The sequence below is a fragment of the Scyliorhinus torazame genome, chromosome 16 (assembly GCF_047496885.1).
Source record: "Scyliorhinus torazame isolate Kashiwa2021f chromosome 16, sScyTor2.1, whole genome shotgun sequence".
NCBI classification, from domain to species: Eukaryota; Metazoa; Chordata; class Chondrichthyes; order Carcharhiniformes; family Scyliorhinidae; genus Scyliorhinus; species Scyliorhinus torazame.
The window spans coordinates 159,733,005-159,751,092 of NC_092722.1; the positions used below are offsets into that span (position 1 = coordinate 159,733,005).

Below are 18,088 nucleotides of genomic sequence, written 5' to 3' on the forward strand. Positions count from 1 at the left end.
GATCCCATGGGACTTCACCTTTGTGACAAGTTTGCAATGTGGGACCTTATTAAAAACACTGTTAAAATTAATATAACTACACCAAATGCATACCTTCATCAATCCTCCTTGTTAGTGCTTCAAGAAGTGTTATCTAGGGCGGGATTCTCCCCACCCAGCAGGGCGTGAACCACTCCGGTGTCGGGCCGCCCCAAAGGTGCGGATTCCTCCACACCTTTAGGGGCCAAGCTGCACCTTTAGGGGCTAGGCCCGCCCCGGAGTGGTTGGCGCCCTGCTAGCTGGCGTGGAAGGCCTTTGGCGCCACGCCAGCCAGGGCCGAAGGGACTCCGCCGGCCGGCGGGAGTCCGCGCATGCGCGGGAGCGTCAGCGGCTGCTGACGTCATCCCCGCGCATGCGTAGTGGGGGTCACCTACGCGTCGGCCATCGCAAAAACCTACACGGCCGACGCGTAGTAAAACAGTGCTCCCACGGCACAGGCCCGCCCGCGGATCGGTGGGCCCCAATCGCGGGCCAGGCCACCGTGGGGGCACCCCCCGGGGCCAGATCACCCCGCGCCCCCCCCAGGACCCCAGAGCCCACTCACGCTGCCAGGTGCCGCCGGTAAGGGACCTGGTTCAATTCACGCCAGCGTAGCAGCAGCGGGACTTCGGCCCATCGCGGGCCGGAGAATTGCCGGGGGGGCCCGCCGACCGGCGCGGCACGATTCCCGCCCCCGCTGAATCTCCGGTGCCGGAGAATTCGGCGGCCGGCGGGGGCGGGATTCACGCCAACCCCCGGCGATTCTTCGACCCGGCGGGGTTCGGAGAATCCCGCCTATATTAGTCAGACGCGAACTTCCCTTAACAGATTCAGGCTGGCTGTCTTTGATTAATCCTTGTCTTTCTGTATGAACATTTAATCCATCTCTCAGAATTTTTCCCCATGATTTTTCCACCTCTGAGATTAGGTTGATTGTTCTGTTATAACTCAGCCTATCCCTCTCTCCCTTTTTAAACAATAAGAGAGCATTAACTAGTCCTCCTGCCTTTTGGCACAGTGTCTGTAGCTAATTTTCCCTCTTGCTTTTCTGAACAGCCTAGATTATATTTCAGCCAGATCTGGGAATTTGTCCACTTGCAAAGGCTTTGAACTGCTTAAATGACCTCTCTAGCTATTTTAACTTAATCCAGTACTTGACACACCTCCTCCTAGATTTCAATGCCTCTATCATCCTTCTCTTTGTGAAAACAGATACAAAGTATTCATGAAGAATTATGCCCAAGCCCTCTGCCTCCATACAGATTACTGTTCTTGTCCCTAATTAGACCTATTCATTCATAATGAGGCCATCTGGCCAAAACAGAAGTCTAGCCATCTGTTCAGCCTGCTTATGTTGACACCGTTGCCCAATGGCCTCATTGCAAATGCTTGGCTGAGCACCAAGAATGACTAATGGACTCAGTCTGGCAGGGGTTTGTTTACACAGTTCCATTTGCTTTGTCTAACTGACATCTTTATCACCTAGTAATTATTTGATCTTTCTTTGGATTTTTTTTTAATGCCTGTGTGTTTATTTGCACAGGATTAAAGATTTCCTTTGCCTGTCTTTGACTGACAGTTTCTGAGAAGGTTACAGGGGCAATGTTTTTCAAAGGTACTTTTGATTGGCTGTTTTCTTTTCCATTAGCATTTCAATGTCTGGATTTTTTGGCCCTATCATTGCCGGACCCACTACAGATGATTCGGTGGCAAGCCAAAAGGATATTGATGTTTGATGAGCTGGACGATCACAGCAGTGGGCAGGGCTGTAAAATCCCTGCCAAAGACTTGTCAGTGTTAATATATGGCTCACTGGTTGCACATCTAGTGTATAATTGGTGAGTGGGCAAGGGAGATATGAGAGGGCATGAAGGGGCATGAGAGTGAGTGTGTCTGAAGGATAGAGGGCCTAATCAAGAAAACAACTTGACCAATGTCCCGAAATGGAGGCGAGCCTTCTAGCCTGACAGCCTCACCACCCACTACTACTTCGGGCCAGCCTCTGAAGGCAGCAAGCCCATCTCCAGCCCATGCCCACCTCCTCGACAGGAAGATAGAGCAGCTGGGCTCCTCCAGGATGGAGGCAGGACCACAGAGTTGGGAAATATCCCAACTCATGAAACCCCTCTCCTTGATGAAAATCCAACCCAAAGTATAAGTATAATGGGTTTGTGCTCAAATTGGCAGCATGTGACTAGTTGTATTTCTTGGTATCTGTACTGAGGTTGCAGGTTTTCAATGAATTTATAAACGGCTAGGGTGAAGGAATAGAGAGCCATTTGGCAACAACATTCAGTTAGCTGGCGCTGCAGATGGGAGCAGAAAATTGCAAAGCGGCATTGCTAGATTAAGTGAGTAGACAAGATGGAGTTCAATATGCAAAGGTGTGAGGTGGTCCACTTTAGACCTCAGAAATGGATCTTAACTATTTACAATCTACATCAATGATTTGGATGAGGGGACTGAATGTATACAAGCTAAATTCGCTGATAACACCAAGGTGTAAGATGTAAAGTAAGTTGTCAAGAGAAGATACAGTGTCTGAAAAAGGCTATAGGCAGGTTAAATGGACAAAAATTAGGCATATATAATATAATGTGGGAAAATATGTACTTGTCCACTTTGGCAGGATCTAAGTGGAGAGGGATTGCAGAACATGGTGGTACAGAAGAATCACAAAACGTTAGTATAGTATGCACGTGATGCAGAAGGCAAATGGAATGTTGTCATTTATTGCAAGGGAAATGGAATATGAAGATAGGGATGTTTTACTGCAGCTGTCCAAGGCATAGCTGTGACCATGGCTGGGATTTTCCAGCTTTCCAGCCATGTGTTTCTTCGTGGCAGGTGGCGGCGCACCATTTGCTGGTGGTGGGATTCTCCGCTTCCGCGACTGCCAATGGGAATTGTCATTCAAACCACTCCATGCCTCTGGGAAACCCACATGCCGAAGTGTGCTGCCAACGGCACTAGAGAATCCTGCCACCAGTGAACGGCACGCCACCGAGAAACATGCAGAAGATAGGCCGGTAGTGTTGTGCCTTCATTTCCTTCGATCACAGTAGACATTCTGGGAGGGATTCTCCAGCCTCCCAACCACGTGTTTCTTGGCAGTGGGAGGCGGCCGGCCCTTCGCAGGTGCGGGGATTTGCTGCTCCCGCCGCGGTCAGAATGTTTTCCCATTGAAGTTACCTCACGCCACCAGGAAACCCCTGGGTGGGATTGGGCTGTCAGTGGAACCAGAGAATCCCGCCACCAAGGAATGGCCAGAAAATTCCAGCTCACATCAGGAGTACTGTGTACAGTTTTGGTCTCCTCATTTGAAAAAAGATACAGGATGCAATTCAATGGCCTCGTGGCACTAGCCTAGGTGTCGGGACGAGACCGTTGAAGCTCACAAGAGGCCTCTTGTGAGATTTGCACGCACGAAACATCTTGCAAGATTCCTGTCACAATCTGGATCTCGTTCTTGCTGGGTGAGATCCCGATCAGCATATTTAAATGAGACATTAGGCACCTGGGGGAGGATTGGGTCTTCCAGGACATTGGACACCCCTTCTGGTCAGGGACAGGGCAGGATGGTACCCTTGCACTCCGCTTGTGACCTGGGTGGCTTGGCACTGCCAGCCTGGCACTCTGGCAGTGCCATCTGGACACCCTGGCAGTGCCATCCTGGCATTTCCAGGGTGACTGGATGGCACTGCTAGGCTGGCAGGGACACTGCTGGAGCGCCAGGTTGGCAGTGCCAAAAGACCCAGGTGCCAGGTTTCCCGTGCCGGGGGATGGGCCCAGTGGGCCTCGAGGACGCCGGACGAAGTACGTTGGGTGAAGTTGGGGGGGGGGGATCCTGAGGCTGAGGTTGGGGCACTGAGGGGGGTCGATATATTGGGGCTGCCTTTAAAAATGGTGCACGATCCGTGAGAGTATTCTTCCTGCACTGGCGAGCTGAGCTCATCAGTGCAGGAAACGACTTAAAGTGCGACCTTGACAATTTTGTGGCAGGTCGTAAGAACTGGAATTGTGGCCCTTGCTTGAATATGCATATAATTGCAGCACAATTTGTGAAATAAAGGGTTAACAAAGGATATGCTAATCTATGAGGTACATGGGGCGGAATTCTCCCCTCCCACGCCGGGTGGGAGAATCGCCGGGGCGCCGCGCGTGTCCCACCTCGCCGGCCCGGCTCTCGCACGAAATTCTCCCACTCCCACCAAACCGGTGCAGCGAGAATCACGGCTGGCCGCTGGGAGAATCGCCGCTCGCCGTTTGTAACGGGCAAGCGGCGATTCTCCGGTCCAGATGGGCCGAGCGGCCTGCCGAATACGACGGGTTCCCACTGGCGCCGTCCACACCTGGTCACTGCCGGCGGGAACAGCCCAGGAACGCTGGGGGCGGCCTGGGGGGCGGGGGGGAGAGGGGGTTCCTGCACTGGCGGGGGTCTCAAATGGGGTCTGGTCCACGATCGGTGCCCACCGATCGGCGGGCCAGCCTCTCTGAAGGAGGACCTCCTTTCCTCCACCGCCCTGCAAGATCCATCCGACATCTTCTTGCGGGGCGGCCTCGGGGAGGACGGCAACCGCGCATTTGCGGGTGATGCCAGTTACACGGCGCCGGCCGCATCATTTACGCGGCGGCAATGCCCGGCGCGCATAAATGACGCGACGCCGCTCCTAGCCCCCCGGGGGCAGGAGAATAGGGGGCTGGGAGCGGGCTCCGACGCCGGAGTGAAAACTGTAGTGCACTTAGACTCCCGATGGGAGAATTGCACCCATGATGCAGCACTGACACCAGCCAGTCATGTGTTAGACTCTCTGGGGTTGTAGGGCTGGAGGAGGTTACCGAGATAGGGAGTGGTGAGATCATGGAGGAATTTGAAACAAGGAAGAAAATTCTAAAATTGAGGCATTTCTTAACCAGGAGTCAATGTGGGTGTGGGTGCTTTTCTCATTTTAAAGTTCCTCTCCAAGTCCAAAAAATGGTAAAATGTTGTTGAACAGCTGGACTTTTCTCAGAGATACAGGCGCCGAGAAAGGCACTGCAAAATGTGTCAGTCCGCGGACTTTAACTCAAGTCCTTTGAATCGCGCCTATAATTGCATTAGAAGCAGTTGATTGAAGATTCACTCGACTCATTCCTGGGCTGAGGGATTTATCTAATAAAAAAGCTTGAGCAGGTTGGATCTATATCCATTAGTGTGTGAAGAATGAGAGGTTATGTTACTGAAACATAGGGAGCGGGATTCTCCGGTCTCCGACGCTGAATTCGGGTTCGACGGTTGGCCGGAGAATCAACGTTGGTGCCGAAATCGGGGCCGCTGCCGTTTTTGCGATGCTCCACCCCATCCAAAACGGCGAACTCTAGGAGGCCCTCCCAACGATGCGCCGCCCCCGAGGGACCGTGTTCCCGACGGCTGCTGCAGGCCTCCGCCGTACGCATGCATGGCCACGGACCCGGCAATTCTCCTGAGGGGATTTCATAGAATCATAGAATTTGCAATGCAGAAGGGGGCCATTCGGTCCATCGAGTCTGCACTGGCCCTTGGAAAGAGCAGCCTACTTAAGCTCATGCCTCCAACCTAGCCCCATAATCCAGCCACCCCATCCAATCTTTTGGACACTAAGGGAAAATTTAGCATGGACAATCCACCTAAACTGCTCATCTTTGGAGGAAACCGGAGCACCCGGTGGAAATCCACGCCGGAATGGGGGGTAGTGCAAACTCCACATAGACAGTGACCCAAGGCCAGAATTGAACCCGGGTCCCTGGAGCTGTGAGGCAACAGTGCTAACCACTGTGCCACCATGCCCTTGATAGAGTAGACACTGGCAGGATGTTTCCACTTGTGGAAGAGACTAGAACCAGGGAACAATGTTTAAGAATAAGAGGTCTACCATTTAAGATCGAGATGAGGAGAACTTCTCCCTCTCAAAGGGTCATTAGTCTGTCGGATTCTCTTCCCCAGAAAGCAGTAGAGGCTGCGTCATTGAAAATATTTGCGGGGTGGGCAATTGGTAAGTTCGAGTTGAAACAACGGGATCAATCGTGATCTTATTGAATGGCAGAGCTGTTTCGAAGGGCTGAATGTCCTACTCCTGCTCATAAATCCTATGCTCCTGTCAGGAATAAACGGCAAGCAGCTAGGAACTGTAGATGCACAGAGAAATTTAGAGGTCCTGTACAGAAATCAATAAAAATAAATGGACAGGTTCAAAAAAGAAGCCAAAAGGGAATTGCAATGTTGCTTTTTTAAGATGGCTGGAAAACAAAGTGTGCAAGCTGCGTTACAGCTGTATAAAGCACTGGTGGACTCCATTAAGAATACAACGTTCCATTCTGAGCACCAAACTTCAGGAAGGTTATATTCCTTGAAGGATGCGCAAATTCATCAGAATTATAATGGGCTCAAAGAGTTAAATTTTGAGGACGCGATACGCGGCCTAGGTTTGTATTCCCTTTATTATAAAAGATTAAAGAGTGAGCGAATTGAGGTGTTTATGGCTGAAGAATGTGTTACAATAGAGAGAAACTATCTCCTCCTATCTCCTCCAGGGGGAGGATTGTGGTGGTATGTATTAGGGGTAATACGGTACACCACGTATCGACAGGGTATTGGTGGAGGGATGCCAGGTCCTGATAGGATCTGCCACCTACTGGACTCCACCCAGAAATGCCGGTATAAGAACCCAGTTTTTCCCTCCATTTCCCTCAGCAGTTGCATTCTGTAACCACGCTGCTGGGGATAAAGTTCTGTTTAATAAAGCCTTCAATTGACATTACCACAACCTGCCTCGCGTCATATTAACGGTGCTACAAGGATACAGAAAAATGAAAAAAAAAAACACACCCACTGACCCACATTGACTCCTGGTTATGCAATGCCTCAATTGTTTCAAGTCCTTCCATGATCTCACCCCTCCCTATCTCGGTAACCTCCTCCAGCCCTTCAACCTGAGAGAGTCTAACACATGACTGGCTGGTGTCAGTGTCACATCATCATGTGCCTCGCAGAGTAGCTTATCATTTGTTAACCCTTTATTTCACAAATTATGCTGCAATTATGTGCCTATTGGTTGAAGTGATTCAAGCAGGGCTGTAATTCCAGTTCTTATGACCCTGCCACAAAATTGGCCAGTTTTGGGGGTTGTTCTCTTGCTACCAACATAACCGTAAGGGCAATTCTTCTTAAACACACTTCATGTGGAACAAAGAGAAGCTGGTTCTACAGAAATACAATGGGCTGTAGCAACCCAAGCTTTTAAATATTTTTATTATTTTAACACTTTGTGCATTAAAAGAAACACACCCCACCCCCAAAATAAGTTGTACAGAAAACAAACAATCCCCCCCCCCCCCCACCCGACTCTACTCCGCCTCTCCCTTCAGAAGCTGACGGTGACCAACTCCTTGAAATTCAGAGTGAAACCCTCGATCGCACCTCTCAAGGTGAACATAACTTTTTCAAGGTATAGGAAATCCATGAAGTCCCCCAGCCACACTGAGGCACAGGGCGGAGAAGCTGACCTCCACCCCAACTGGACCCACCTGCAAGCAATTGGCGAGGCGAAGGCTATGCAAACCCAAGCTTGACCACCTTCTCTCATTCGTGTGTTCCACAAGAATCACCCCTCCTCCGCTCAGGAGCTACCTCACGGTCACAATTAGCGTCTCGGCTGATCCAAAATGGCGTGGCAAAAACCAGCAATCTGCTGCCTCTAGATGCTCAGCTGGCATCCACAGCTGGAGATGATGCCAGAGATCCAATTCTTGATGAACCTAGGGGCTCTGAAGCTTCCCCAACACTAATGGACCGAAGATTCACCCACATCTCCTTCCACTGAAATCTTGCATAATAGCGCAAACAGATGGAAACTATGTGCAACTGGGTCCTGTCCCATTTTCGTGGCCATCATTAGTGATCTGCTGACCTGGATCAGAATTAAAGTGTACTGTGCTTGTGGAAGAATGTTGATGAGGGCTAAAATCTTCATTTCTATTAGCTTTCAAAAATGAAAAGCTGGCACACGTTGTTTACCTTCAATTACATTCAACAGAGCAGTAACCTATCATGATTTCAAAAATGCAAAGAGGAAATAATTAATACACATTCCACAGTAGCCCACAAGCATAGATTTGTGATAGAGCAGAAGTTATACAATTAAATCACAGAATGGGGAGTGCTGTGCAATTCTCCTTTTATATAATGTATCCAATGAGAAATAACATAACAGCGTGATTATATCTGGTCATGTATTTTTTTTGCCAATTTAAATTATAAATTTGTACAGCAGTCACATCAAAAGAATGCCAATGCTTTTAAAACTTACCTGCTGAAGAATAGTTCTCGTTTACAAATTCAGAATTCTCATTCACAAATGCGGAAAGATCCGAAGGCTGAGGATAATCAGGGTTATCTTCGTCCAATTCGCTTTGTATTCCAGAGTAGGACCATTTCTGATTTGTCACTGAGGATGCCAGCTTTTCCTCATCAGTGGCATGTTCCACTGTGCCAATTACCTTTGGGGTCTCAGGGGTAGTAAGTGGGGTGGATTCCTAAAATGTAAGCACCAAAAACATTAATGCCAAAATCAAACTCTCAAGCAGTAATACCAGCCAACAGAATATCTAGGAGGCAGGAACTTGTGGTACAACCAAAGCATTAGAAATTATAAACGCAACCATTAATTTCCCAAATACTTGTGCTCCTTTTGAAAAATGCTTATAGGAAGCTTTTGAATGTTTGGCTTCCAAACTAGGATATCAAGGCCAACAAACACGATGTAACAAAAGTATCAAATAAAAGGCAAACATGTGAGTACACAGACTGTTTTATTATACTTGAGTTAACCTTTCGTACAGTCCTACTCCAACTCCCCTCAGCTGCCCCTCCTGTCCCCTTCCATTTTGACCACAACGTCAATGTAATGCTGCAGTTTAGGAGGTTCTGAAATGAATTTGAATCCATGTTTACTGACCTGTGAGGATGCTTCAGATACTGAGGTGCGCTTCGGGGATCTCTTCACCCTAAAAGTATTTCTGCAGATAGAAGCAATGCATTTTAAATCTTCAACTGCACCAGCTATTACTTCACAAAGAGCAGCCCAAAAAAAATGCTTAAGCCCCGATGAGCAGAATTCTGGACTGACAATTAATGCAAAGTGCCACTTAGCAGCTTCAAGCCCCACCACTACTGAAACACGGTGAATATTTATTTCATTATAAACTGCTCCTTTTCATAATTGGCCATTTCAGAACATAATAAAGAAGCTAGGATTGCTGAAGGAAATTGTTCTCTGCTTTGCAGATCAAAGTTCGCAGCTACTGACGAGCATATCTCAATCTATCCCAGACGTTTAGCAAGGAGTCCAGCTACCATAAAATCATAAGCTATTCTGTGTATTGAGTCTGTCAAGGAGTTCTGCTTGAAATCAAGTGAAATTGTCAGCAAAGTCAGCCACATTTTTATTTTCTTTAATAAACCTGCAGCAGTATTGTTATTGCTGCTTTGAAGATTAAGAAATTAGTGGGAACTGCTGGACAGAATCACAGCATAAATAGAAATCACAATGACCATTGGATCCAAATAGCATCTTGCCTGGTCCACACAATGCAAGTACACTTAGAACTTTTTTTGGCAGGTGCCATTAGGTAACTTGAAAGACCATTTCTAGCCAAGGCATAGCACAGGGTGGGGAGGGGGTGGGGTGGGGTGGGGGAAATAAAAATTACTACCATATGCTAATTTTGTTTAAAAGACAATGAAAGTATTAGGTAATAGATAAAAACAGACAAATGCATCAACAGCTTTGAAATAGCAGCCGCAAGGGCAGGGCATACATGGGGCAGCTGCAAATATGCCATGCCCAGGGAGTCTGTGCCTACAGAGAACGTAAGAGCTTCACTCAATCTCCAGTCCTGTTACAAAGCTAGATACATAGAAAAGACCAGAAAGAACTGACAAGGAGAATGCGGACAAGCATAGGAAAGGTTTGTTGGGAAGTTGGACAAATTACCCTAATGATAGACATGTATCTGGACTGTATTTGTGAATGAATGAGACCAGGCATTCTGAGGAATGATATTGCACACAAATTTCCTTCAATCCTCAAGGCGCCCGTGATTACCTTTTGATGCTGGCACTTTGAACGGTTCCACTGCAAAGTTCTGTTCGATCGTTTGCAGTGTTAAAGATGAGTACACAAGCTCAAACGTTTGCTGTTGGTGAAGGAATCAACAACAGTCACATGTTTACAGAGGAATCTTTAAATATTTTTCACTAATTGGACTGGAGGTGGGTGGGGGATATAAAGCAACAAGGAATCCGTGTGTGGCCCAATCGGTATTTTTGGTGGACCCTCCTTAAAATGTGATTGGTGAACATACTCCCCGAAAGGCATCTCCACCACACGTATGTACAAAATCAGGCGAGAAGCCCACTTGAAAGATGCTCTCTGCAGTATTAGAATCAAAAGGCATCAGCTCTGTGGAGCAGCCAGCGATGACTGCAGAACCTACAGCACACTAAGGTGCAAAACCCACAGCAACTGCCTCCAAAAACATCACCCAACAGCAGCCGAGGATTCCTCATCACTGGAAAATGGTCAGCTTCGGATTTGTATCACAGGAGTAAAAGCTAGAAGTAGTTGGCAGAGAGGGTTACAGCTTTGACAAAGAGTCATCGGACTAGAAACGTTAGCTCTTTTCTCTCCCTACAGATGCTGCCAGACTTGCTGAGATTTTCCAGCATTTTCTCTTTCGTTTCAGATTCCAGCATCCGCAGTAATTTGCTTTTATTTACTGTCATGACTATCTGCTGTTTGATTTTGGTTGTGCCCTTACTGTTTCAGTGCAACTGGGCAGCAATGAAACAAAAATTGTCAATGCTGATTAAGTTATTTAGACTAAGTCAGTGGCCAGCATCGTGCAATAAAACTAAGATTTTATTGAGAGCTTCAACGATCGTAAACCATGAAAGTGAATTTGGGATTCTTTATAGATATTCAATGAACCCAGAAATACAATTGAAGACTTTAATAAAACCTTCATTCTGGTTGGTAATACAGCAATTCAAATGCAAGTCAAAAGGACATTAAAAGTCACTGATTAGAGGCTGAGCCTATTGTGATGTCTTTGTGACAGTCTGGTAATTGCTTCAGTGTTCACAGGAGGGCTAAATAAGAGAAATCACTTTGCAGACAGGAGAATTTATATTAGCACCATACTGTTACAATCATTGTCAATGTCAGAACATATCTTCACTATGAATTGGAAACCATGCCAGATTTACATTCTTCATGCAGTTTATTCCTTCTAGCATTATTCTCAACACAAATATTGTGGTTTAATATGTCTCCTGTGAGAATGATATTTTCGCACAACAATTAGAATATCTTCCATTGAATTCTGAATCTATATTGGAACCAGGTTGACAGTTTAGTGAACACAATGGATTACATTGCCCCCCTCAGGCTCAGATCTTTGGCAGTGCCACCCTGGCATCCTGACACTGCCACCCAGGCCCCCTGGCAATCTGGGTGGCAGTGTCAGGATGCCAGCCTGACACCCAAGGTGGCCAAGAGCAAGCAGGAGCAGCCTTGCCCTGTCCCTGACCACCCAGTGGTCCCTCATGGTCTGGGAAACCCCCCATGTGCTTTTTACGTCTGGTCCACGTTTGTGTGGACCAGTGCCAAATGGCGCCCTGGCAAAGTCACCCAGGCACAGCCGTCAAGTCCTGGGAGCCGGCAGAATCCAGCGCAGACATATTTAAATGAGCTTAATGGTTCATTTTAAATATGTATATGTGGATCTTGCCCAGTGAGGGCGAGATCCAGATCCAGATTGAGAAGTCTCGAGAGGTTCGGATGAATCTTGCAAGATGTCTCAAGCATTGCAAATGTTGCGCGAGTACTCGCATGGGATTCAACAGTCTCGTTGTGTCACCTAGTCAGGTGTGAGGAGGCCGGCAAATTGCACCCAATCTTAAAGTGACAGGCTATCGAGAGCCTGTGGAAATCAAATTTGTCATCTCTTCTTCAAAGAGTATTATTGAATTGCTCAAATATTGTACAGCATAACGGATTAATAAATTTCCTGGGATTACAGATGCCCTCAACAGAAATATGTATTGTGTATCTTCATAGAGCTTTTACATTGTAAAACATTCCAAAGCACTTCACAGGAGTCTCATCAACAAAATCTGAAACTGAATGAGCTAAAGGTTTGGCCTAAAAAGCAGTGTAAGGAGGAATGTACCATGGAGAGGAGAGCAGGTTAGGGAAGGAATTGTGGAGTTTAGGGCCCAGGCATCTTAAGACATCACTACTAATGGCGAAAGACTGAAATTAGGAACCCTCAAGGACCAAATGGCTAGTAAGATGTCCTGGTAGTGGAGAGATATTGGGCATGTCACCCAATGCCAAACCACATCATGTTTCCAGCCTTCCTACATCTAAGTTGATAGTAGGAGCGAGGGTTGACAATCCTCCAGGACTGGCCTGGAATCTACAGGAACTGAAGATCAGTCGCCAGGACACTGCAGTGCGCCACCCTGCAGAGAAATACTAAGGGCATTTTAAAAAGAAATTCTAATTAAAAATATTGAAAATGGGGGGGAAAAACTGTACAGCTAACAGTAAAGCATTATTCAATTGGGTAATGTGTCTTTTTGCTTTCCAATTGGCATAGGAAGGCAATGCACTGCAACGATGGATGTGTTGGCTTATTAATGGCTGGAGCGTAGGAAAATGTCATGTGATGAAACCTCCAGGAATACAACTGATCACAGTTGGCAACCAGAGTGGGCTAAACAACTGGCTTGTAATGCAGAACAAAGCCAGCAGCGCGGGTCAATTCCCATACCTGCCGCCCCGAACAGGCGACTAGGGGCTTTTCACAGTAACTTCATTGAAGCTTACTTGTGACAATAAGCGATTATTATTATTAGTAGTAGTAGGGGCATTGCAGTTGACTTTGACTTCCCTGGGTTAGGGAGAGATGGAAAGGGGGAGTCAGCCAGGACTTCTACTTTTTGCTGCTGTAGAATAATGTCTGGAAGATGTCTGTCCATGATGAGTTCAGAAAAATCTAATTGTGAGGCCTACCGTGAAACACAAGCCTGTTAACATTCATGGAATAATGGCCCCCTAGGCAAAGTTGTCCTGTAAGGCAACATGAGTCCAAGAACTTCAAGGGTGGCAGTGGCTTTTGGTCGGTAATTAATTGATAGGTCATTTTAAAAATCAATAACTTTTATTTCCTTTTAATGCTTTTTATTAAAGTAAAATATCATTCAAAATAAAGAGTACCAGGCTTACTTCAAATGAGATCCTGTTTTGCATAACTTTTGTATTTATATTGTTTTGGAAATCATAAAGGTGTATGCTTAGTTTTTAAAACATTTATTGGTAATTAAAATGTTGAAGGTTTCTTATTTTTTTAGGATGTCATTCGTAATATGTACCAACAGCTAATGTTTGGGAATTTCCAGCCCTTCCCGCCTGTGGGGCGGGATTCTCCAATTGCTGACACCAAAATCGCTTTCGCCGGTGGATCTGAGAATCTCTGTTTGTGCTGAAATCGGGGATGGTGCCTCTTGTGCGATGTTCCGTGCCCTCAAAAACGGCACACATACGCCGTTGGGACAGCCTCAGGACGTCACCTGAGGCCCTCCCATGATGCTCTGCCCCCGACGGGCTGGATTCTTGACGGCCCGGAGCACCTATGGTATTTTTTTCATGGACCCCGCGTGGCGGCTGCGGACTGTGTCCAGCGGCGTCACATCCTGGAGGGGGTGAACGTGCCGTTGGCCAGGGGATCTTTGGTGAGGGCTTGTGGGACTGGTGGGGGTGGTCCGGGGTGGCGAGGGGGCTTACAGGGGGTCATTATTTGGCAGGCTGGGTCTGCGTGTGGCCGGCACCATGTTGCACGGCGCGGCCGCCGGCCACAGTGGGGACTGGAAAATCCCAGCCGAAATGTGAAAAATCTACTGAGGTATAGAATGTGAAACAAAAGTAGTTCTGCAAAATTTATACTTAATGAATACTATCACAGGTTGGGTAATACAAAGTGTAAACATGGCACAACAATGGAAGGATAGGGCAATATATTATTGATGAAATAACAGCAGCAATTGTAATGAATATCGCAGCAATGTAAAACCCAATGCTATGTGCTGGATCATTAATTTGGAATCTTCACACTGCCAGGCCAATACGATAATGGTAGCTTAGGTTACCAATAAACTAACATCATCATCATTATTACTTAAAGGGGGAATAAATGTTACTAACTAGACGATGATCCTGTGCTTTTATACATCCATACTGACTGGTGTCTGTCAGTTGACCTTTGATAATACAGGTTAATTAGAAACATCGAAAGAATAGATCATTTGTGAAGCCCTCCAATTCATGAAAATTTTCAGAACAGTAACTGGTTGTGCGCAATTCTCTCCATTTAGGTCTGTCAAGTTGGGCTCGATATCGTCATATAACAGACAGTATAAAACATCTGTCTGCCTCTAGACTTCCTCGAGAATAGTCTGATATGTTAAAAAGTGTTAGCAGAAATAAAGTAGCAGGTCTACAGATGTCTATAAGAGTCAACAATATTCTTCAATATCTTTTAGTTCTGCTGTAAAATTTCAATAAAAATCTCAGGCTCACACTTCTTGCTATTAATCTGATATCAACACTCTGCAGTGAAGTGACCAAAACATTCTCCGACTTGGAACTTCATTGGAGGTGCTTCAAGGTAAATGGCGGTCAATATTTCCAACTCAAAAACGACGTAATGACAATTTTAAAAAGTTCATGAAGTTACACTCTTCACTCAACTTCCTTTTATTAGAAATCTCTCTTTACATTTTGCTGAACAGGAATAAAATATGTTAAATAAAAGAGGCATGTTTTCATTTAGGAAGGGATCGTCAAGGTAGGAACCGAGAGGAACAACAAACCACATTGACATCAAAGCACAAGTCTCAGGCAATTTAAACCCCTGGGCATTATTTGTATTCCCATTGACTGTACCACCGAGTAGTATAAAAGCAAACCTCAAATATTTTGCACAATGAATGAATCTATTCATATAAAGGAGCAGTTTAGAAGCACAAATCAAATTCTAACTATACAGTGTCCTGAAATCAGCATCCAACAAAATGAGCAGATCGACCCAGATTCACAAATTCTGCACCTGAAGTAAAATTCAAACTTGCCATTTTATACAAATTTATGCCACGGGCGGGATTCTCCGACCCCCCCGCCGGCTGCCGAATTCTCCGGCGCCGGGGGCGGGAATCACGCCGCGCCGGTCGGCGGCCGCTGGCAGCAACCCCCTCCCGGCGATTCTCCGGCCCACGATGGGCCGAGCGGCCGCCCGTTTTCGGCCAGTCCCGCCGGTGTAAATCAAACCAGGTCCTTACTGGCGGGACCTGGCTCTACGGGCGGTTTGCAGAGACCTCGGGGGGATCTGGCCCTGGGGGTGGGGGGGGGGGGGGCACACAGTGGCCTGGCCCGCAATTGTGGCCCACCGATCTGCGGGCGGGCCTGTGTCGTGGGGACATTCTTTCCCTCCGCGCCGGCTGCTGTCAACCTCCGCCATGGCCGGCGCGGAGAAGAACCCCCCTGCGCATGCACTGGGATGATGCCAGCACACGCTGGTGCTCCCGCGCATGCACCAACTTGCGCCCCAGCTGGTGGAGGCCCTTTGGCACCTGTTGGCATGGCGCTAACCCCGCCGGCACTGGCCTAGCCCCTGAAGGTGCATAGGGTTTCGCACCTTCGGGGTGGCCCGACGCAGGAGTGGTTCACGCCACTCCTCGGCACCGGTACGGCCCGCCCTGCCGGGTAGGGGAGAATCCCGCCCCACATTTCCACACATACACACCCACACAAACGTATGCTCATTGTTAGGAAAACAAGGTAGCTTTAAGGGATTTATACTTGTATTGGTAAACATTAGTAATAAAGTATAGTTTTAAGAGTACTTAATTTATGTTTCTGTGCCTGGAAGGATAAGGCATATCGTTAGATTCATTCTGGACAAAGGTGTTTGTGCATGTACTGGTTAGTTTCCATTCCAACTGTGATTCTGTTGTGCTTAGAGAGAGCTCTTCGCTGCTTGAAGAGTAAATAAACCAATAGTGGTTGCTTAGCAACTGGGGTCTTGCAAGGTAGAGAAGCTTTTAAGTTTTAGTTTAGCTAATTTGATTGCAGTTGGAGACAAGTGGTGAGTGAGAAGACAGCTTTCATAGCTCTGCTCAAAGCAGTTTGTTTTAAAAGGCTGAAGAGGGAACATCTCTCTCATCTTACTATGGCGTAATAATTAAGAGAACACATGCTGGAAATCTAAAGTCCAGCTAGTTAAGGAAACTAGGGGCATGATCTAACGGCCTTGTCACACCTCACTTGGGAGCGGCGAGACAGGCCTCTAGTGAGATTTACGACACTTGTTGTGCTTCGCGAGATCCACCAAGATCCCACAGGGCATCATGATCTGGATGTCACCCTCACTGGGCGTGATCCAGATTTGCATATTCAAGTGAGCGGTTAGGTTTGGTTACCGCCGGAGATACCCAAGGTGCAGAATTGGAGATCTCGCCTCAGAGACCTCTATATGGTGCCATTTAGCACTGGTTCCCACAAACATGGACCAGTGATGGCACTTTGATTGATTGATTGATTTGATTTATTGTCACATGTAACGAAGTACAGTGAAAAATATTTTTCTGCGACCGAGTGAACGTACACAGTAGAGAAAGAGAATAGTCGACAGAGTACATTGCTAAATGGTGCATCGACAAACAGTGATTGGTTACAGTGTGGAACAAGGAGCCAAACAAAGCAAATACATGAGCAAGAGCAGCATTGGGCGTCGTGAATAGTGTTCTTACAGGGAACAGATCAGTCGGAGGGGGAGTCGTTGAGGAGTCTTGTAGCTGTGGGGAAGAAGCTGCTCCTATGTCTGGATGTGCGGGTCTTCAGACTTCTGTACATTCTGCCTGATGGAAGGGTCTGGAAGAAGGCAATGCCTGGGTGGGAGGGGTCTCTAATAATGCTGTCTGCCTTCCTGAGGCAGCGGGAGGTGTATACAGAATCAATGTGGGGGTGGATGCGCTGGGCTGAGTTTACCACACTGCAGTTTCTTGCAGAGATCTTGGGGGATCTCTCATGTGATCACTGGTCCCCGAATGGCAGGGCTCTGGGCAGGGTGGTACTCTGGCATGCACGATGCCACCCGTGCATCCTGGCACTGGCAGTATGGCACTGGCATCCTGGCAGTACCACCCAGGCATCCTGGCAGTGCCAGCTGCCCAGGTGGCATTGACAGGCTGGCAGGTACACTGCCAGGGTGCCAGGCTGGCAGTGTCAAGGTGCCTGGGTGGCACCTTGCCCATGCCAGGGATCGGGCCCAGGGGTGCCTTGCCCTTATGAGGTGCGGTGCAGTGGGCTCAAGGACTCCCCAACAAGTTGGGGGGGGGGGGGCTGCCGGAGGCCGTGATTGGGGGTCAGGAGATCGGGGAACCATTTATCTCTTCCTGCACTGGCGAGCTGAGCACATTAATGCAGGAAATGGGGTGAAGTGCAGCCTCGGCGGGGATATCCTCGTCAAGGCCTGAAAAAGAAGTTCAGTCCTATTTCATAGCAGGGTCATTCTCGGCACTGCAAACACCAGGAAACACGCCCAAAATGGGGCTTGGTTTCTTTTCCATTGAATAGCGTCCTAGAGAAATGAAGGGAAGTTTCCAATAAATCTGGAGTTATTGGAACAGACAACTCTGGGAACTCGAACAAATTACTTTTCAGTTATGTCACGGGGAGTTGAAAAGGCATTGGATCGTAAGAGGTCAAATATATCTGCAGTAGTGCGAATGTTTGTGAGAAATTACTACAGTTTGGGAGACATTATTTGAAATAATTGGTGGAAATCGGTGGCTGGACCTTGGAGTTTGTGTAAAAGCCTTTAAGACAAACAAAATCTGAGGTAGAGGCAAAACCTTGATGGAAGCAACAGGAGGAAAGCATAATTTAAAAGAAGATTTGAAAGTGTGACTTTTGAAGGGGGAATTTGAAAT

At 47.3% G+C, this 18,088-nt stretch overlaps 1 protein-coding gene and 1 long non-coding RNA gene across 3 annotated transcripts in view; one reads left to right on the forward strand and one right to left on the reverse strand.

Annotated features, from left to right (window-relative positions):
* Positions 1 to 18,088, reverse strand: part of LOC140393173 (uncharacterized) — a 384,488-nt gene that overhangs the window by 79,301 nt on the left and 287,099 nt on the right. For both annotated transcript variants that reach the window (XM_072479311.1, XM_072479313.1), the window contains 2 exons: positions 8,991 to 9,051; positions 8,343 to 8,568 (listed from right to left, as the gene is read on the reverse strand). In XM_072479311.1, coding sequence (XP_072335412.1) covers positions 8,343 to 8,568; positions 8,991 to 9,051 — 287 coding nt within the window. The remainder of the gene's footprint in view (positions 1 to 8,342; positions 8,569 to 8,990; positions 9,052 to 18,088) is intronic.
* Positions 9,876 to 14,611, forward strand: LOC140393176 (uncharacterized). Its single transcript, XR_011935514.1, has 2 exons — positions 9,876 to 10,002; positions 14,474 to 14,611. It is a non-coding gene; the product is annotated as an uncharacterized lncRNA (long non-coding RNA).